Here is a 19,286-nt window from a genome sequence, read left to right on the forward strand (position 1 = left end):
CCACCCAGCAAGCTTCCACAGTGGAGTGGAGATTCGAACTTGGTTCTCCCAGATCCTAAGCCAGCACTATAACCACTACACCACTCTGGGTTTCTGTGAAGTCTTGGCCACCCCTGGCTTAGAACATCTGAATAGAATCTTTAAGGCCAGAAGTACAAATTTGCTCCTGTTGGCAAGTGTCTAGTACACTATTATTCAGCATTTCCCTCAAATAGTTTTAAACAGCGGGTGTAGTTTTATCTTCTCCTCCTGGTCCTCACAACGACCTTATGAGGTAGTTTAGGCTGAGAAGGAAACTGGCCCAAGGTCACCTAGAGTTTTCATAGTCGAGTGGGGACTTGAATCCAGGCCTCACAGATTCTATTCAGATGTTCTAAGCCAGGGGTGGCCAAACTGTGGCTTCGGAGCCACATGTGGCTCTCACATATTGTGTGGCTCTCAAAGCCCCCACCGCCCCATCAGCAGGCTTGGAGAATGCAAAGTTAAAGTTGCTTTCTTTCCACCTTTCCCTCCCCCATTTGTTTTCCTTCCTTCCCGCCTTGCAGCTCTCAAATATCTGATGTTTGTTCTAAGTGGCTCTTACAGGAAGCAAGTTTGGCCACCCCTGTTCTAAGTACTACATTGACCAAATTTGCATCCCATGATAGCACTGCCTACACCTATCTGACCTCCTCAGGTGAAGAACCATGTTAATCTGTAGTAGCCGAACGAAATTTATAACCAGCAATGCCTTAAAAGCCAACCACATTTAACAGGCTTTCACCGGTCAAAGCTCACTTCATCAGATACGAAGGAGGAAGATCCATAGTCCTTATATCCACATCAGAAGGTGAGAGGGACATTATCCATAACAGCCAGTTGGGAGTCAGGATGCAAAACACAATCTGCTTGCTTTGAGCTGGAGAGATATGTATAGAGGTGGGAAATGCAGACTATTGTCTGTAAAATAAGAGGCTCGCCTGATCTCATGAAGTCTCATAAGCTAAGCAGGGTGTGGCCTGGTTAGTACTTGGATGGGAGATCAGTGAGGAATTCCAGGGTTGCTATGCAGAGGAAGGCGATGGCAAACCACCTCTAAACATCTCTTGCCTTGAAAACCCTATGGGGTTGCCTTAAGCCAACAGTGACTTGATAGCACTTTCCACGATCGCCAAAATAAGAATCCTATGTCTTTCTTCAGCCCTGTGAGGGGTCCATTGTCCCGAAGTTGTTAATGAATTCCAGTTCTGCAATCTCACCTTGTAATCTCCCTTTGAAGCTTCTCTATAGAATTGACATTCTCAAGTCACCAGTGGAATGTCCTGAAAGAATGTGCTGGAATATAAATTTTAAGTTCTCCAAGGAACCTTGTTTTTTTTTTTTGCTGATGCTGTTCTTTCAAGTGCCAGGTGTATTGGTGGGGTGATATAAATAAACCAACATCCACCGCAGTCATCTATCAGCTTTAAAAACAGGGCACCATCTGAGCCAGCATGCAGAATGGCTCAGGCTAGAGTTGCCACTTTTGCCTGGCGAGGCTCCTGTGCTTTTCACAGCCTGTGCAGAAACCTAAAAGGGCACCTTTCCCTCATGCAGATGTATCCATTGAATGGGCTTGCAGGGTGTGGTATTTGTTAAGTGCACAGGAGAACTATTGGAGAAAGAATCTGACAGCCCTCAGTGCAGCTGGGTTACAATTTCCTTGCAAAAACCAGTTCACCCAGTGTAGCTTAAGCCTGCACTTCTCACACAGGTTAGCAGTTTTCAGTCTCCCCTCCCCGCCAATTCTTGTGTTTACAGCCGCTCAACCTAATACTGGTTATCTTTAGCCTGGAGAAGAAATGACTGAGAGGTGACAGGATACCTCTCAGAGCCAGTTTGGCATAGTGGTTAAGTGCGCGGACTCTTATCTTGGAGAACTGGATTTGATTCCCCACTCCTCCACTTGCACCTGCTGGAACGGCCTTGGGTTAGTCATAGCTATCACAGGAGTTGTCTTCAAAGGGACAGCTGCTGTGAGAGCCCGCTCAGCCCCACCTACCTTACAGAGTGTCTGTTGTGAGGGGAGAAGATACAGGAGATTGTAAGCTGCTCTGAGTCTCTGATTCAGAGAGAAGGGCGGGGTATAAATCTGCAGTCTTCTTCTTCTACCCATCTTCAAGTATTGGAAGGGCTGTCATCTAGGATGGAGCGGAGTTTTCTGTTGCCCCAGAAGATTGGACCCAAACCAATGCTATGAAATTACATCAAAAGAGTTTCTAGCTCAACTTCCTGACCATCTGAGCGGTTCCTCAGTGGAACAGGCTTCCTTGGAAGGCAATGGGCTCTCCTCCCTGGAGGTTTTTAAAGAGAGGCTAGATGGCCATCTGACAGCAATGCTGATCCTGTGAATTTAGGGGGAGGTATTTGTGAAGTTCCTGCGTTGTGCAGGAGGTCGGACCAGATGACCCTGAGGGATCCCTTCCAACTCTATGATTCTAAGTTTGAAAAGTACACTGTGGCTGCTGATACTAAGCACTGGCTGATGAGGAAGGGAAGCTCTGGAAGTCAATACAAACAGAATCAGGCTTGAATCACCTTTCTGATGTCTGGCTTAACAGTAGGAAGAACTTCCTGACATTAGAGCAGTTCCTCAGTGGAACAGGCTTCCTCGGGAGGTGGTTGGGTCTCCCCCTTTGGAGATTTTCAAGCAGAGGCTAGATCAAGGGTGGCCTAAGTCACAAAAAATAAACATCAGATGTTTGAGAGCCGGAAGACATGAATGTCAGGTGTTCGAGAGCTGCAAAGAAGGCAGGCAGGTAGATAAATGGGGGAGGGGGGAAAGGTGGAATGAAAGCAACTTTAACTTTAAAATGCATTCTCCAAGCCGCTGGCTGGCTTGGAGGAGTGGTTTAAAGAGAGAAATGCCTTCACCGAGGTGGCAGATGGGGCAGTGGGGGCTTCGAGAGCCACACAGTATGTGTGAAAGAGCCACATGTGGCTCCCGAGCTGAAGTTTGGCCACCCCTGGGCTGGATGGCTGACAGCAGTGCTGATTCTGTGAACTTAGGCAGCTCGTGAGCGGAAGGGCAGGGAAGGATATGCCAGTGCTCAGATCTTGTGGCCCTTTCTTATATGCCCAGGGCTTTTTTTGTAGCAGGAACTCTTTTGCATATTAGGCCACACCCCCGATGCAGCCAATTCTCCTGGAGCTTACGATAGGCCTTGTACTAAGAGTCCTGTAAACTCTTGGGGGATTGGCTAGATCAGGGAGGTGTGGCCTAATATGCAAAGGAGCTCTTGCTGCAAAAAAAGCCCTGTATATAGCCAGGATAATCCCGATTGCCACTTTGGGGTCAGGAAGGACTTCTCCTTCAGGCCAGATTGGAAATTTATTGCTTTCCTCTAGGCTTAGAGCAGGGGTCACTTGTGGGCAGAGGGGGGAAGTAGCGGTGAGTTTCCTACATTGTGCGGGGCTGGGGGAGGTTGACAAGATGACCCCTGAGGTCCCTCCCAACTCTGTGTTTCTATGCAATGCGAGAGCCAGTTTGGTTAAGTGCGGACTCTTATCTGGGAGAACCGGGTTTGATTCCCCACTCCTCCATTTGCAGCTGCTGGAATGGGTCAGCCATAGCTCTCGCAGGAGTTGCTCTTGAAAGGGCAGCTGCTGTGAGAGCCCTCTCAGCCTCACCTACCTCACAGGGTGTCTGTTGTGGGAGGAGAAGATACAGGAGATTGTAAGCTGCTCTGAGTCTCTGATTCAGAGAAAAGGGCGGGGTATAAATCTGCGGTCTTCTTCTTCAGTCTTCTTTTCCAAGCTGTGGAAAGCTTTGCGGATTAAAGGCCTAAAAGCAAGCCTGCATATCGTTTCTGGTCAGTTGGCCACCCTAGAGAAGGGAAGTGATGTCCCTTAAGTCGGATTCTCCCCGCCCCAGGAAACAGAATCTTCAACCACAGTCAAATCAGTTTTATTTCCAACGTGGGTTCTTTATACAACAGCCCCCTGGGGAGGGGTAAAAATGGGAGCCCCTCAAGTTAAAAAAAAAAAAAAAAAGAGCAAGGAAATGGGGCAGAGGAATAAACAGTTCTGGTAAATGAGGGTCGGGACCCTTCAGTGCCCCCCCCGAGCCCCCCAACTTTCCAGATTCCAGCCAGAACAGGCCTTGTTTGTCCCATTTTGAGCGCTCACAACAGAAGGGATTCAGACAACCGGCTTTCCCTCCCCCTAATGAGCCCTGACTTGTGCGGTTGCCCAGAAAAACCAAACAGAAGCAGGTTGTCAGAAGTTATTGCGAATGCTGGAACCAGCGCCCGAGAAAGGCAGCCTGCTGCTCCTGAGCTTTTAGTTATTAATCGTATTTTCCTCCGAACTGTGACAAGTTATTCCCCCGGATCAGTTTGACGTTTAAGGTCAGAGACCGAGCTGAGCAGTGCTTTTTTCCCTGGTCAGCTGGCAACATGAGCCCCAAAAGTTATATTATCGTACCAAGAAGGCAGCCTCTGTGGACATTTCTGCCTCAGGCAGCTGGTCTTCCTTTTTGGCGGGTTCTTAGTGGTTTGAATCAGCGGTTTGTCAGCTTGCTTTGCTTCCGACCAGTAGCCTGGTTGATCACTTCACAGTCCCCTTCCTACATTTGTTTTCTCGCCAACGTTGCCGAGAAGAGCGACAGTACGCAAAACAGTTACAACAATAACCAAAATAGAGACCGTAGATGAAACTGAACCCCTTGAAGAAGAAAGAGTTGGGCAGTGTGTTACTGTCGGCCTGTATAATATTATATTAATAATAATATTATAAATAATATTATGAAGAAAAGGGAGTGCTTTTCTGGGCTGGAAAGGAAACTAAGACAGCATCGGCAAATCACTGGATATTAACATTGTGGCAAGTTGTGAATGATCAGCGTTAAAACGTCAAAGACATTAAATCAGCTTTTTAAAAAAGAGTGCCTCTGAGCATGGGCAAAGTACTTCTACCTGCACAGCACTTTCCATCTTCTCCTACCTATAATAATATTTCTCAGATTCTAGTCAGGTTGGAAAGGTTGCATCTCGGTTTTGAGTATTGATGCCAGCCTCTAGGCAGGACATATTGATCATCTGCAAGCTACAGAGATCAGTTCCCTTGAAGAAAATGGCTGCTTTGGAGGGCGGACTCTACGGCATTGTACCCCGCTGAAGTCCCTATCCTCTCCAGGCCCCAACGCCAAATCTCCAGGAATTTCCTAATCTACATCTGGCAACCCTACCCCCCTGTCCCCCGCCAGTGGTGGGGGCGGCAGGGGATGTGGCAGTCCTAGTTTTGAGTAACTCATCATTCTGAAAATCATAACATAAGAGAAGCCATGTTGGATCAGGCCAGTGGCCCATCCAGTCCAACACTCTGTGTCACACAGTGGCAAAAAAAATTATATATACACACACACTGTGGGTAATAGCCACTGATGGACCTGTGCTCCATATTTTTATCTAAACCCCTCTTGAAGGTGGCTATACTTGTGGCCGCCACCACCTCCTGTGGCAGTGAATTCCACATGTTAATCACCCTTTGGGTGAAGAAGTGCTTCCTTTTATCCGTTTTAACCTGTCTGCTCAGCAATTTCATCGAATGCCCACGAGGTCTTGTATTGTGAGAAAGGGAGAAAAGTACTTCTTTCTCTACTTTCTCCATCCCATGCATTATCTTGTAAGCCTCTATCATGTCACCCCTCAGTCGATGTTTCTCCAAGCTAAAGAGTCCCAAGCGTTTCAACCTTTCTTCATAGGGAAAGTGTTCCAGCCCTTTAATCATTCTAGTTGCCCTTTTCTGGACTTTCTGCAATGCTATAATATCCTTTTTGAGGTGCGGCGACCAGAACTGCACACAGTACTCCAAATGAGACCGCTCCATCGATTTATACAGGGGCATTATGATACTGGCTGATTTGTTTTCAATTCCCTTCCTAATAATTCCCAGTATGGTGTTGGCCTTTTTTATTGCAAACACACACTGTCTTGACATTTTCAGTGAGTTATCTACCACGACCCCAAGATCTCTCTCTTGGTCAGTCTCTGCCAGTAACAAACAGTAGTTCCTATGTGAAAACGTCTAATTTTTTTCTTGGCAAAGCTGGTAGGGGTGAGGGAGAAAAAGAGAAAGGGTGGTTCTCTTTAAATCAATTTAACCAAAGTTTTGGAGGTAGGGTTACCACTTTCAGGCCCCAACCCAAAGACAGGTAGTGCCGCTGAAATCTTACTCATTAGAATTGGGCTTGTGCATGTGATTTAACATCCTGTACATCGGAGGCCGTGACATTTCTTATTTTTGGTACAAAACCAGCTCTGAGGAGTCTGATATGTGTAGGGCCTGCTTCTAGAACATTCTGGTTCTGCTTCTAGAACATTCTGGTTAAAGGTATTATACATATATCTCCCCCTTTGGGACAAACTACAACTGGAATTCAGATTCAGTTACCATAAAAGATGTTAAAAATTCTAACGAACTGATTTTTGATTGCCACGTTGGCTGTTCAATTAAGATGGCTTTGAGAAAAGATGAGACAAATTCACGGAAGAGGGTGGAGCTATCTCAATGGCTGAGGTGTGACGGCTAAATGGAACTTCCACATTCAGAGGCGGCCTACCCCATCAAGCGAGGGACAGCTATTTTTTAAACACTTTTCTGGTGAGCCTTCTGCAGGCATCTGGACAGCTACTATTATACACCCTGCTGAACTAGCCTTGATCTAGCAAGCAAGCAATTTTTAATATTCTTATTTTGAATGGACTGATATCTGGGATTGTTTTGTTTATAAACCAATAAGGCAGTCACCCGGATTCCCACAAGAGGGGATAAGACCAAACCTTGCCGTCCCCTCCTGCCCCTATGTCAGAAAGAAGGAAAGGGGGGTTTTTTTATAACTAAAATCCTGCAGAAAGATAGGCCTCGGTGTTGCCATAGCAACACAGCGCCTCCATCACTTCCAGCCTCAGCATCCCTCTCTCCATCTATCACCATTCAGCAATTCATTACAAACCACCACCCCCCCCCCCAGAATTACTTCCCATAGTTTTCTTTTTAGAGGGGAAGGAGAAAAGAAGTGCGAGTTTTTTAACCGCCCCCTCAACGTCCTGCTTCTCTCCAAAGCATTTCTGCTGCTGACAAAATGGCCGCCCTCCCCCGAATTCATGATTAATTTTTTTTCCCCAGGACCTTAAAAAAGAAAAGAAAAGGATAATAATCACTGTACTTTAAAAAAGGGCCCAGTTATATCCTGAGGATCACTCCAGTAGAGCAAGGGGGGATGTTTGCTGGCCTTATACCCCAGAATTTATTTATTTAGTTTTTTTAGAAAAAAGGGAGGAAGAGAAGAAGAAACGATCCATTCAGCAGTATCCTCCCCCCAAATTGGAATTAAATATGTTGGAGACAACTTAGCTCCCCTCCCCCGTTATAGGTCCCAGCAGGGCCCCCCCCCCAATATCCTGGCCTCCACCCCGCTTAATTCCCTCTCCCCACAATGAGTTCTTTGCAAGGAATGCGGCTGGGATGCCGATCGGTCGGCAGAGAATAGGCACTGTTTCTTCACCAAAGAGAGAACCGGTAGACCCTGTTCTTGGGGCTGGAAGGGGGGCGGGGAATGAGAGTGGTTACGGCAGCCCCCGTCCGAGATGAGGCAGCAGAATTATCAGCGTCCAAGGCAGCAAGGAAAAGGAAAGTCTTGCAACGTTATTGGCTTCAGACGCAGGGGCTTAGGCCGTTGCGGGTCCGTCCCCTCCCCACAGCCACGCAGTCCTCGTATGTAATTTCATTGTCCAGGTGGGGCGCATCCCTCAGAAGGGTGCTGGGACCATCTCCAGGATCCCTTCCTCGCCCTTTCAGAGGGCTCTGTTAGAAACTCACCAACGTATAAACCATACTGGAAGGCAGGAGAGAGAAAGGAGAGAGAAAAAGAGGTTACTTCGTCACCAGGGGGAAATCTCGGCAAGGGAGGAGAAGAAAGGATGAGGTTTAGCTCCCAGACCGGCTGACGACATTGTCACTTACAGAATCGCACAACAAAATATCTCATAAAAGCCAATAAGACCAGATACATTTCAGCCCCGAGAGCCTTCTTCAGTGGCCTGCAACGAAATAGCACAGACTTAAAACAAATTGTTTTAGCACACACAGAGATGATGGATATTTTGGCCAGAGACAGAATCAATGGAGAGAGACACTGTCCTCTTTGTGGATTGGCTCAGAATTATATACAGGCCTGATTTGCCTGGATCTTAATTTTTACAATTTGTTTTAAATGTGTGCTATTTGGTTTTAGGCCACTGAAGAAGAGCTGAAACCCATCTGGTCTAGTGGCTTTTTATGAGATATTCTGTTATGGGATTCATGTTCGGTTTCTATGGTTTGGATTTTAGCATTTCTATGCATCTATTTTGTTTTTATTGTAGTTACACGGTGTAATAAGTACTTTGTTCTATTTTTAAGTTTGTTATACTCAACTTTCTGCGTACCCACCCTGTTTCCATGGCTGGGTTTCTTCCCTCTTTGTTTTTTTCCCCCTTTATGGGACCCAAGGACCCCCCAGGGTCTATACTTGGATGGGAGACCACCAAGCATGACTCTGCAGAGGAAGGCCATGGCAAACCACCTCTGCTTCTCACTTGCCTTGTAAGCCCTCTCGGCCCAGGTTGTTATGAATCTGTTGTGACTTGATGACGCATACATACTTAACAAAGTAGGAGTCAAGTTCACCTTTAAGACCAACAAAGTTTTATTCAGAACGTAAGCTTTTGTGTGCTCCAAGCACACTTCATCAGACGAGGTATCAGGTACAGTGGGCAGAGCTATGTATAGCTGGTAGGCAGTGGTTTAGAATGCAAAATGGTACAAATTTAAGATCCAATGATAGAATAGTAAAATTAACAAATTGAGCAAACCTTTGATCTGGGTAGCATGAGTATGAGAAAGCAACAAAAGAGTACTGTGTCAAAATGTCTGTCAATCACTCTATTATATAAGCCCGCTTTTTGACCAAGGCTTATATAATAGAGTGATTGACAGACGTTCTCACATTCTACCTAGACCAAAGGTTTGCTCAATTTGTTAATTTTACTATTCTGCCACTGGATCTTAAATTTGTACCATTTTGCATTCTAAACCACTGCCTACCAGCTATACGTAGCTCTGCTCACTCTACCTGATTCCTCGTCTGATGAAGTGTGCTTGGAGCACTCAAAAGCTTACATTCTGAATAAAATTCTGTTGGTCTTAAAGGTGCACTTGAATCCTACTTTGTTCTACTGTTTCAGACCAACACGACTGCTCACTTGGATCGATATACATAACTTTTGTGGCCTTATTTGCTGAGCTGGTATGTTACACATGTAAGGGAATGTTGGGAAAATGGAGTTTCCCAAGAACAGCTGTGTTAGCATTGGGATAGGAGGCAACATCATTAAAATGACGCATTGGAAGAAAAAGTAATAACATTTAAATCCCTATCTAAAAAAGGTCAAAAGCCTCTATTCTTAATGTCTCTTACGAAGGCAACCACAGGCACAAGAGTCTTGTAAATGGGATTACATATCTTGGCCTGACTCACCTGTACAGGTAATAGAAGAATGACAACAGGTAAAAGGCCAGTTTGCACCAGGACTCTTTCTGGCAGTAGTTTAAGATGTCAGCATTCATGATGGACACAGCATCATACATCACTTCTGAGCCATCTGCCGGGCGGTGGAAGTACCTGCAGGAAAGGACGGAGAAAGACAACTGAAGACAACAACTTCAAAAGGAGGGGAAAACCAGGGTCTCTTCCCTATAAAATGTTTGCCTTTTTTTTGGAAGGAGAGTTCCAACATATAGTTCAGGGGTAGGCAAACTGTGGCTCTTTCACACATATTGTGCGGCTTTCAAAGCCCCCACTGCCCCATGAGCCAGCTTGGAGAATAAATTTAAAGTTGCTTTCTTTCCACCCCTCTCTCCCTCCCCATCTATTTGCCTGCCTGCCTGCCTTCCTTTCCTTCCTGTCTTGTGGCTCTCAAACATCTGATGTTTATTCTATGTGACTCTTATGTTATGCAAATTTGGCCACCCCTGATACAGTTGATTAATTAGCCGGATGAATTCATTTGAAACAACTGGATCGAGAAAACAGTCACCCACGATACCCCCCCGAACACACTGTCGAAGAAACATTTATTATTTTAAATCTAATAAATTTCAGAGGGTGGCCGTGTTGGTCCACAGTAGAACAGTAGGATTTGAGCGTACTAGTGCCTTAGAATCCAGCAAGAATTTCAGGGTAGAACATAAGAGAAGCTATGTTGGATCAGGCTAATGGCCCATCCAGTCCAACTCTCTGTGTTACACAGTGGTCAATATATGTGTGTGTATACACACACACACATCTCTCTCTCTCGGCTTGGCTTCGCGAACGAAGATTTAAGAAGGGTGCAATAGTCCACGTTTGCTGCAGGCTCGCTGGTGGCTGACAAGACCAATGTGGGACAGGCAGGTCCGGCCACAGCGGCTGCAGGGAAAAGTCTGATTTAGGGTTGGTCCTGTAGCAGTGCGATTCTTCCTCAATCTCCTTTTGTCCTCAAGACCAGCTATGCGTGCGTTCTCAAAGGAAGAGACAGCCTGGTGGATGGTGTGCCTCCATGCTTTGCGATCTGAGGCTAGGTCAGACCACTGGTGATGGTTGATGTGACAGGTGCTAAGGGATTTCTTCAAGGAGTCCTTGTACCTCTTCTTTGGTGCCCCTCTATTTCGATGGCCGGTGGAGAGTTCGCCATACAGGGCAATCTTGGGAAGGCGGTGGTTTTCCATCCTAGAAATATGCCCTGCCCAGCGCAGCTGCGTCTTCAACAGCAGTGCCTCGATGCTGGTAACCTCCGCCCGCTTGAGGACTTCAGTGTTGGTCACAAAGTCACTCCAGTGGATGTTGAGGATGGTGCGAAGGCAGCGCTGATGAAAGCGCTCAAGGAGTCGCAGGTGATGACGGTATAAAACCCACGATTCGGAGCCGTAGATGAGGGTTGTCATCACAACCGCTTTGTAAACATTGATCTTTGTGCCTTTTTTCAGATGCTTGTTGCTCCACACTCTTTTGTGCAGTCGGCCAAAGGCACGGTTTGCCTTTGCCAGCCTGTTGTCAATCTCCTTGTTGATCTTGGCATCTGAGGAAATGATGCACCCCAGGTAGCTGAACTGTTGGACTGTCTTCAGAACTGATTCACCCACAGTGATGCAGGGAGGGTGATAATCTTCCTGGGGTGCAGGCTGGTGGAGAACTTCTGTCTTCTTCAGACTAACTTCTAGGCTGAATAGCTTGGCAGCCTCTGCAAAGCAGGACGTCATATGCTGCAGAGCTGATACCGAGTGGGAGACGAGTGCAGCATCATCAGCAAACAGTAGCTCTCGGATGAGTTTTTCCATTGTCTTGGAGTGTGCCTTTAGTCGCCTCAGGTTGAACAGGCTGCCATCGGTGCGATAGCGGATGTATACACCATCGTCATCATCTAGATCTACTGCGGCTCTTTGAAGCAGCATGCGAGAACGCAGCCTTGCTTTACACCTGTGCCTATTGGGAAGGGCTCCGAGAGGTCGTTGCAGTGTCTGACTTGGCCTCGCTGGTCTTCGTGTAGCTGGATGATCATGCTGAGGAACCTTGGGGGACATCCTAAACGTTCCAAGATTTGCCACAGGCAGGATTTGCCACATATTCTGTGGCTAATAGCCACTGATGGACCTCTGCTCCGTATTTTTATCCAATCCCCTCTTAAAGCTGGCTATGCTTGTAGCTGCCACCACCTCCTGTGGCAGTGAATTCCACATTCACTGCCACATTCCAGTGAATGTACTTCCAGTACTTCCTTTTATCCATTAGAAGCGTTTTATCCTTTTATCCGTTAGAAGCTTTCAAGTCAAAACTCTCTCAGAGACCAGCAAGAATTTCAGGGTAGAAAGCTTCTACCCCAAAACTCTTGTTCTCCAAGATGTGAACAGACTCGAATCTAACTATTTTTCATGTGAATTCTTACAAAAACTAGGGGGTAGATATTATCCTAAAAGAGGCATTTCTCCATTATCTCTCACACAGGAGAGAATGCGTTTTCCAGCAGGGTGCCTGCTGTAGTGTATATCGTTAAAAATAAACCTAAAACTGTGTTCCCCCACCCCCGTCGTTCAGTTGTAAACCCTTATAGGCATATCTAGACATATACAATAAAAGATCAACCAAATTACAAACGTGCAAGAGCCCTTTTTTTCCTTTAAAAAACCTCAGAAGCAAACTCAAGTCCATTTAATTGACTCACCGCACAATAAATTGATTGAAATTCATCGGATTAACCAATCTAGATTTATTGGGTGGCAGTCGTCTAAAACAGGAAGCCTCTGGTCCCTTTGCTTACAGCCTCATAAAGGAAGAACTTGTAGGCAGGGTTTTACCTGAGCGCTCAGCTACAAGTAGACCCCTCCAGCAAAGTGCAAAGATGCTTAGATAATCAGCTGACAATCCTCGTTCTTCACCAAGTAGCAAGGGCTTTTTTTTGTAACAGGAACTCCTTTGCATATTAAGCCACACACCCCTGATGTAGCCAAGCCTCGTGGAGCATACAGTAGGCCCTGTAAGAAAAGCCTTGTGGATTGGCTACATCAGGGGTTTGTGGTCTAATATGCGAGGAAGTGCCTGCTACAAAAAAAATCCCTGCAAGTAGCAAATGAACACGCAGGAGCACATGAAGCTGCCTTATGCTGGATCACACCCTTGGTCCAGATTGTCTACTCAGACTGGCAGCCGCTCTCCAGGGTCTCAGGAAGACAAAGGTCTTTCACATCATCTACTGCCTGATCCTTTTAAATAGAGATACTGGCGATCGAACCTGGGACCTTCTGCACGCCGAGCAGAGGCTCTTCCAAGGCACAGCCCTCAAGTAATACATTAACAGTGCAATTGTAGGCAGAATTATCCCAGTCTAAACGCATTGACTCCAATGGGTTTAGACTGGTCAAACTCTCCATAGGATTGTACTTTAAATTAAACAACTTGGAACATATTAGACTACTTGCATTTAGAAAGCCAGCATCGTTAAGAGCAGTGGTTAAGAACAGTGGCCTCTAAATTGGAGAACCGGGTTTGATTCCCCACTCCTCCTCCACATGCAGCCTGCTGGGTGACCTTGGGCTAGTTTCAGTTCTCTGAGAGGTCTTTCAGCCCCACCTGCCTCACAAGGCATCTGTTGTGTGGAGAGGAAGGGAAGGCAACTGTAAGCCTTAAGGTAAAGAAAAGCGGGGTATAAAAACCTACTATTTGAAGTTTTTTACTAGTTTGCACTGACTTACAGCAGCCTTACCCAGCAGATTTCTGAATTGGGGGTCTGGGTCAGAATCTGAGCCAGAATTTGCAATGCCAAACCAACTTCAGTGCCAGGGACAACTCCAAATGGTGAGACCATTTTTTCCCCATGTTTCGATGGTCTCCCCATGTAGGAAAAACAGAATAACTTTACAATATTTAAAAAAAAAAACCCATGAGAACATCAGAAGAACCCTGCTGAATCAGACTAGTCCATCTAGTCCAGCATCCTGTCTCACACAGTAGCCAACTAGTTCTTCTAGAAGGCTAACAGCAGGGCATAGAGGCTGAGGCCTTCCCCTCATAAGAACATCAGAAAAGCCATGCTGGATCTGACCAGTGGTCCATCTAGTCCAGCATCCTGTCTCACACAGTGGCTGCAACCAGTTCCTGTGAAGGGCCAACAACAGGGCAGAGAGGCTGAGGCCTTCCCTTCATAAGAACATCAGAAGAGCCCTGCTGGATCAGACCAGCGAGGGTCCATCTAGTCCAGCCTCCTGCCTCACACAGTGGCCTCAACCAGTTCCTCTGGAGGGCCAACAACAGGGCAGAGAGGCTGAGGCCTTCCCCTCATAAGAAAATCAGAAGACCCATGCTGGATCAGACCAGTGAGGGTCCATCTAGTCCAGTTTCCTGTCTCACACAATGGCCACAATCAGTTCCTCTGAAGGGCCAACAACAGAGCAGAGAGGCTGCAACCTTCCTCTGACGTAGCCTCCTGGCTCTGGGATTGAGAGGCTTAAGTGTCTCTGAATTTGGCTGTTCCCCTAAGTCAATGTGGCAAGTAGCCACTGAAAGGCTTATCCTCCATGAATCTATTGAATCCCCTTTTAAAGCTCTTTTATCTTGTGGCCATCACTACATTGTGAATTCCACATTTCAATCCCTCTCCTTGTAAAGTAGTATTTCCTTTTGTCCATCCTGAACCTACTGCCCACCCATCAGCTTTATTTCATGCCCTCAAGTTTCAGTCTTTCCTGAGAGGGAGAAAAAGTTCTCCTTGTCAACTCTCCACTCCATGCATAATTCTGTAAATATCTATCATGTCCCCTGTTAGTTGTCTCTTTTCTAAACTGAAACATTCCAGACTCTTCAGTCTTTCCTTGTAGGGAAGGTGTTCCAACCCCCTAAATCAGGGGTGTCAAACATGCGGCCTGGGGGCTGGATCAGGCTCCTGGAGGGGTCCTATCAGACCCACGAGCAAATCAAAACTAGGTTTGCAACTTACAGATACACACCTGAACAACACCTGAACAGAATACTCAAGATTGCTACAGCACAGACACTGGCCAATTTCCCACTCACCTTATGCCGCTCTCACGTTCCTCTTTTCAGTGAGGCTGCCTTCCGATTTCACACTATCTGCCCCAGGGCTGCAAGTAACGTATTGTTGGTCTTTATGTTTTTTGCAATATGCTCCTCATAGTCCCTTTTTGCCTGCCTGATCACAGGCTTGCATTTGATTTGCCACAGCCTGTGTTCCTTTTTATTAATCTCACTTGGACTAGCTTTCCACTGCTTAAAGGAGTCCTTCTCACCTTTTACAGCTTCCATTACTTTGTTTGTTAACTATGCAGGCCTTTTCTTATGCCTGTTTGTGCCTTTCCTAACTTGTGGTATGTATTTTATCTGAGCTTCTAGGATTGTAGTTTTAAATAGCCTCCAAGCTTCCTCATCTCAGAGAATTTACCCCTTTTAAAGTCAAACGCAATTATGCTGGTCTTTTGGGGCAACTCCCTATTTATACAAATGATGAAATCAATGTTATGGTCACTGCTCCTCAGTACTTTTCCCAGTTCTGCAATGTCCCAAAACAAACTGTTTATGCTCACTGCGGTCTAAGAAGTACAAAATGTTGAGGGCAGTTGAGAGTCTGTTAAGGGGAGGAGGGGAATAGCCTGAAAGGATGGAGAAAAATAACCTGCCCAAAACTGACCTAATTGCATACAGCAGGCTAGAGGAGAATTCCCCTTAGAGTTCATCCTCTGTCTGCAGCTTTTTACAACGGAACAGGGATGGATGAGACCTGCAAGCAAAGGGTCTCTTCTCCCTCTTCTCCCTCTCTAAATTCTCCCTAGCCCCAGTTTCCATGACTGCTGTTTTAATCCTATAGAGATATGTACAGGAATAGGCTAAAATCTAACTATCCTAAAGGGAAATGCAGGGGAATGTAACGATCCCTTCAGGTTATTTATTTATTTTGCAAATGGGTCGCATCTCGCTGTTAACACTGTAAGGGACCTCATTTCAATTCTGCATTTTTCGGGGAGGGGGTGGGGGGATCTTCTGCTGAGGTTTGGTTCAGCACCCAAAATCAGGAGACCTGGAATCTGGACTGTGTAAATGGCAGGCTCTCTGGAGAATGCAATATTTTAGGTTGCTTGCAACCTTAAAATGTTCTTACTACAGAGGAAATCCCACTGAACTCGGCTAGAAACCCCTCTCAGCAAACATGCTTAGGACCACTTGGTTAGTTAGCTAAAGTGATTGAAAAATCTTTCAGATTTAAACCTCTACTTAATCCTGCCCGGTCTGCGAAGCTAAGCAGGGTCAGCCCTGGCTAGTTTTTGGATGGGACAGGGCTTTTTTTTGTAGCAGGAACTCATCTGCATATTAGGCCACACACCCCTGATGTAGCCAATCCTCCTGGTGCTTACAGGGCTCTTCGTACAGGGTCTACTGTAAGCTCCATGAGGATTGGCTACATCGGGGGGGGTGTGGCTTAACAGGCAAAGGAGCTCCTGCTACAAAAAAAGCCCTGGATGGGAGACCTCCACGGAAGTCCAGGGTTACTACACAAAGGTAGGCAATGGCAAACCATCTCTGTTCATCTCTTGCCTTGAAAAACCTGTGGCAGGGGTGGCCAACGCTAGCTCTCCAGATGTTTTTTGCCTACAACTCCCATCAGCCCCAGCCAGCATGGCCAACGGCTGGGCTGATGGAAGTTGTAGGCAAAAAACGTCTGGAGAGCTACCGTTGGCCACCCCTGACTATGTGATTCCCATAAATCTGCTGCAACGTGAGATGCATTTAATCCTGATCAGGAAACGCAGCCTTTTTTTATTAATTATTATATGATATAATATGATTATTATATGATATAAAAACTGGAAGCAGGGGCCATTTTGGAAGAGGGGTTCCTTCCTGAGAGAAAGACCTCTTCCAAGATGAAGGTGCATTAGGCAGTTGTTGTATTACAGCAGACGCCATCTTGGAAGAGGCATTCCGGGCTTGTCTCCCCTCTCTGCCAGGAAAGTTTGCTAGGGGACCTTGGGCCAGTCAGTCACCCCCTTTCAGCCTAACCTACCTCACAGGGTTGTTGTGAGGATAGAATGGAGGAGAGGAGGGCAACATAAGCTGCCTTGAGTCCTCATAGGGGAGAAAGGCAGGGTACAAATGATGGGAGGGGGGGAATAAATAAAATGTCTTCCTGTGTGAGAGAAAAGGGGGCTGCTTTTCCAAGAAAGTATCTCCTATAAAATCCATGCATTCTCAAGTAATTTTTGCTACTTTTCAACTGATTGAAACTTGCGCTATTAATTGACTAAAATATCTTTAATTGGGCAACAGCCTGAATCTCCTCAAACCCTCTCTTCTCCTCCTCGACCCCTTTCAATTCTGCCCCAGCCGCCTGGAGATGAGGGGGCCTGGGGTTGCCAACCTCCAGCCGGTGGCTGGACATCGCCCGCTATTACAACTGCTTTCCAGACAACAGTGATCAAATCACTTGGAGATAACTGTCAAGCTCCTTGCCTACAACTTCTTGTTTCAAATGTGCCTAAGAAAATGTATGCTTCGCTCAGTCACTGCGAAACCGAAAGCTGCACTCAAGGCAACGGCTATTCTTTGGATGTTTCACAGAATGCTTCGTAGTGTGAGAACGCTTGAACTGTAACAAATACTTTTGAATTAATCTCGTGCCCAAACCAAAAGGCGTGCACGTAACGGTCACTATAGTAGTGTATCTGTTTTGACACTGTTGTCCAGTGTCACTGTTTTCTGTCTTACAATAAACACTAATCCTGAATGGAGGGTTGTTATTATTGAAGGTAAAGCCAGACCTGACAATAACGGCCACTCTGGGAGGTGAACTCTATGGCATTATACCCCACTGAAGCCCCTCCCTTCACCAAACCCCGCCCTCCTCAGGCTCCACCCCCAAATTTCCAGGTTATCTCCCAGTCCGGAGCTCGCAATCATAAAGGGGCCTCTTAAAAAGCCCTCTCCCCTCCCCACTGAGGCGTGAACCAGCATTCATCTAAAGCCCACTCATGCCCCTCAACTTGCAATTTTTAAAAGTGGAGTTCCAGAATAATCAAAGAGAGACTGTCAGCTTTTTAATATAGTGGGTTCTATGCATAGCTGAGACGAGGTGGTAGTGATAACAAGCTTTTTATTAAGTACAGCATGGTAGGTGGCTAACTGGGCCAACAGGCCAACTATATACAACTCAGGGTTCCTGCACGAGCCAGCTATTGGGCCATTCAAACCGGCAGGGGTCTTGTGATTGGTGTAAGGCAGCAGGGATTTGGATCCTGTTGCCTATTGTTCCCAAGTCTCCACGCTCCGATTGTATGGCTCCAATGAGCCAGGCAGGAAGACCCAATTCAGTCCTTATTCAAGTCCACCGACATAACAAACTTCCTATATTCAAATCATCACCGGGGCGTTTTTTTGTAGCAGGAACTCCTTGGCATATTAGGCCACACCCCCATGATGCAGCCAGTCCTCCAAGAGCTTACAGGGTTCTTAGTACAGAGCCTCCTGTAAGTTCCAGGAGGCTTGGCTACATCAGGGGTGTGTGGCCCAATATGCAAAGGAGTTCCTGCTACAAAAAAAAAAAAGCCCTGATAATCGCAGAGCTTTGGTGATGAACCTCCGTTTATGGAAGGCAAATGCCAATCGGTTTGGGGGGCTGGCTCTCCACTCCCAGGAAGACTGCTGTGTCAGGAAGAGCCGCATAAAGAGCCAGAAAGGAAAAGGGCACAGCTCGGTGCCAGAGGCCTTGGTTTCCACACCTGAGCCCCCACAGGTCTATCTCCAGCTAAAAGAATTTCAGGCACCAGGTGCTCTGAAAGACTCTCTGCCTGATGCCCATCAGAGCAGACAGAACTGAACATTTAAAATATTGTTTGTAATATTGTCGCTCTCTCATGGATTGCTGCCTTGACGTGGCAAGAGGGCTTGCGCGGTTCAGTGAGGCTGTGGGCTATGCCATGCAGGGCCACCCAAGATGGACAGGCCACAGCTGAGAACCCAGACAAAATGCGATCCACTGGAGAAGGAAATGGCAACCCACTCCAGTATCCTTGCCAAGAAAACCTCATGGACAGTAACAAAAGGCTAAAAGATATGGCGCTGGAAGATGAGCCCCTCAGGTTAGAAGGTGCCCAATATGCTACTGGGGAAGAGCGGAGGGCAAGTCCAAGTAACCGCAGAAAGAGTGAAGCAGCTGGGCCAAAGCCGAAAGGACGCTCAGCTGTGGATGTGTCTGATGGTGAAAGAACAGTCCGATGCTGCAAAGAACAATACTGCATCGGAATGTGGAATGTAAGATCTATGAATCAAGATAAGCTGGATGTAGTCAAACAACAGATGGCAAGACTGAACATATTGGGAATCAGCGAACTAAAATGGACGGGAATGGGTGAATTTAACTCAGAGGACCACTACATCTATTATTAAGAACATAAGAGAAGCCATGTTGGATCAGGCCAATGGCCCATCCAGTGCAACACTCTGTGTCACACAGTGGCCCAAAATTTTATATATATACACACACACACACATACATATATATACACACTGTGGCTAACAGCCACTGATGGACCTCTGCTCCATATTTTTATCTAACCCCCTCTTGAAGCTGGCTATGCTTGTAGCCGCCACCTCCTGTAGCAGTGAATTCCACATGTTAATCACCCTTTGGGTGAAGAAGTACCTCCTTTTATCCGTTCTAACTCAACTGCTCAGCAATTTCATTGAATGC

General features: G+C 46.5%; 1 protein-coding gene across 1 annotated transcript in view; it reads right to left on the reverse strand.

The window, feature by feature from the left end:
• Nucleotides 1-7,498: 7,498 nt before the first annotated feature.
• The window catches only part of CNIH2 (cornichon family AMPA receptor auxiliary protein 2), a 107,759-nt gene continuing 95,971 nt past the window's right edge, over nt 7,499-19,286 (reverse strand). Inside the window, exons 5-6 of the mRNA XM_060260566.1 lie at nt 9,539-9,682; nt 7,499-7,855 (exon numbers count right to left, since the gene is read on the reverse strand). Of these exons, the coding sequence (XP_060116549.1) occupies nt 7,828-7,855; nt 9,539-9,682 (172 nt within the window). The 3' untranslated portion in view covers nt 7,499-7,827. The remainder of the gene's footprint in view (nt 7,856-9,538; nt 9,683-19,286) is intronic.

Source organism: Heteronotia binoei, chromosome 1 (genome assembly GCF_032191835.1).
Source record: "Heteronotia binoei isolate CCM8104 ecotype False Entrance Well chromosome 1, APGP_CSIRO_Hbin_v1, whole genome shotgun sequence".
NCBI classification, from domain to species: Eukaryota; Metazoa; Chordata; class Lepidosauria; order Squamata; family Gekkonidae; genus Heteronotia; species Heteronotia binoei.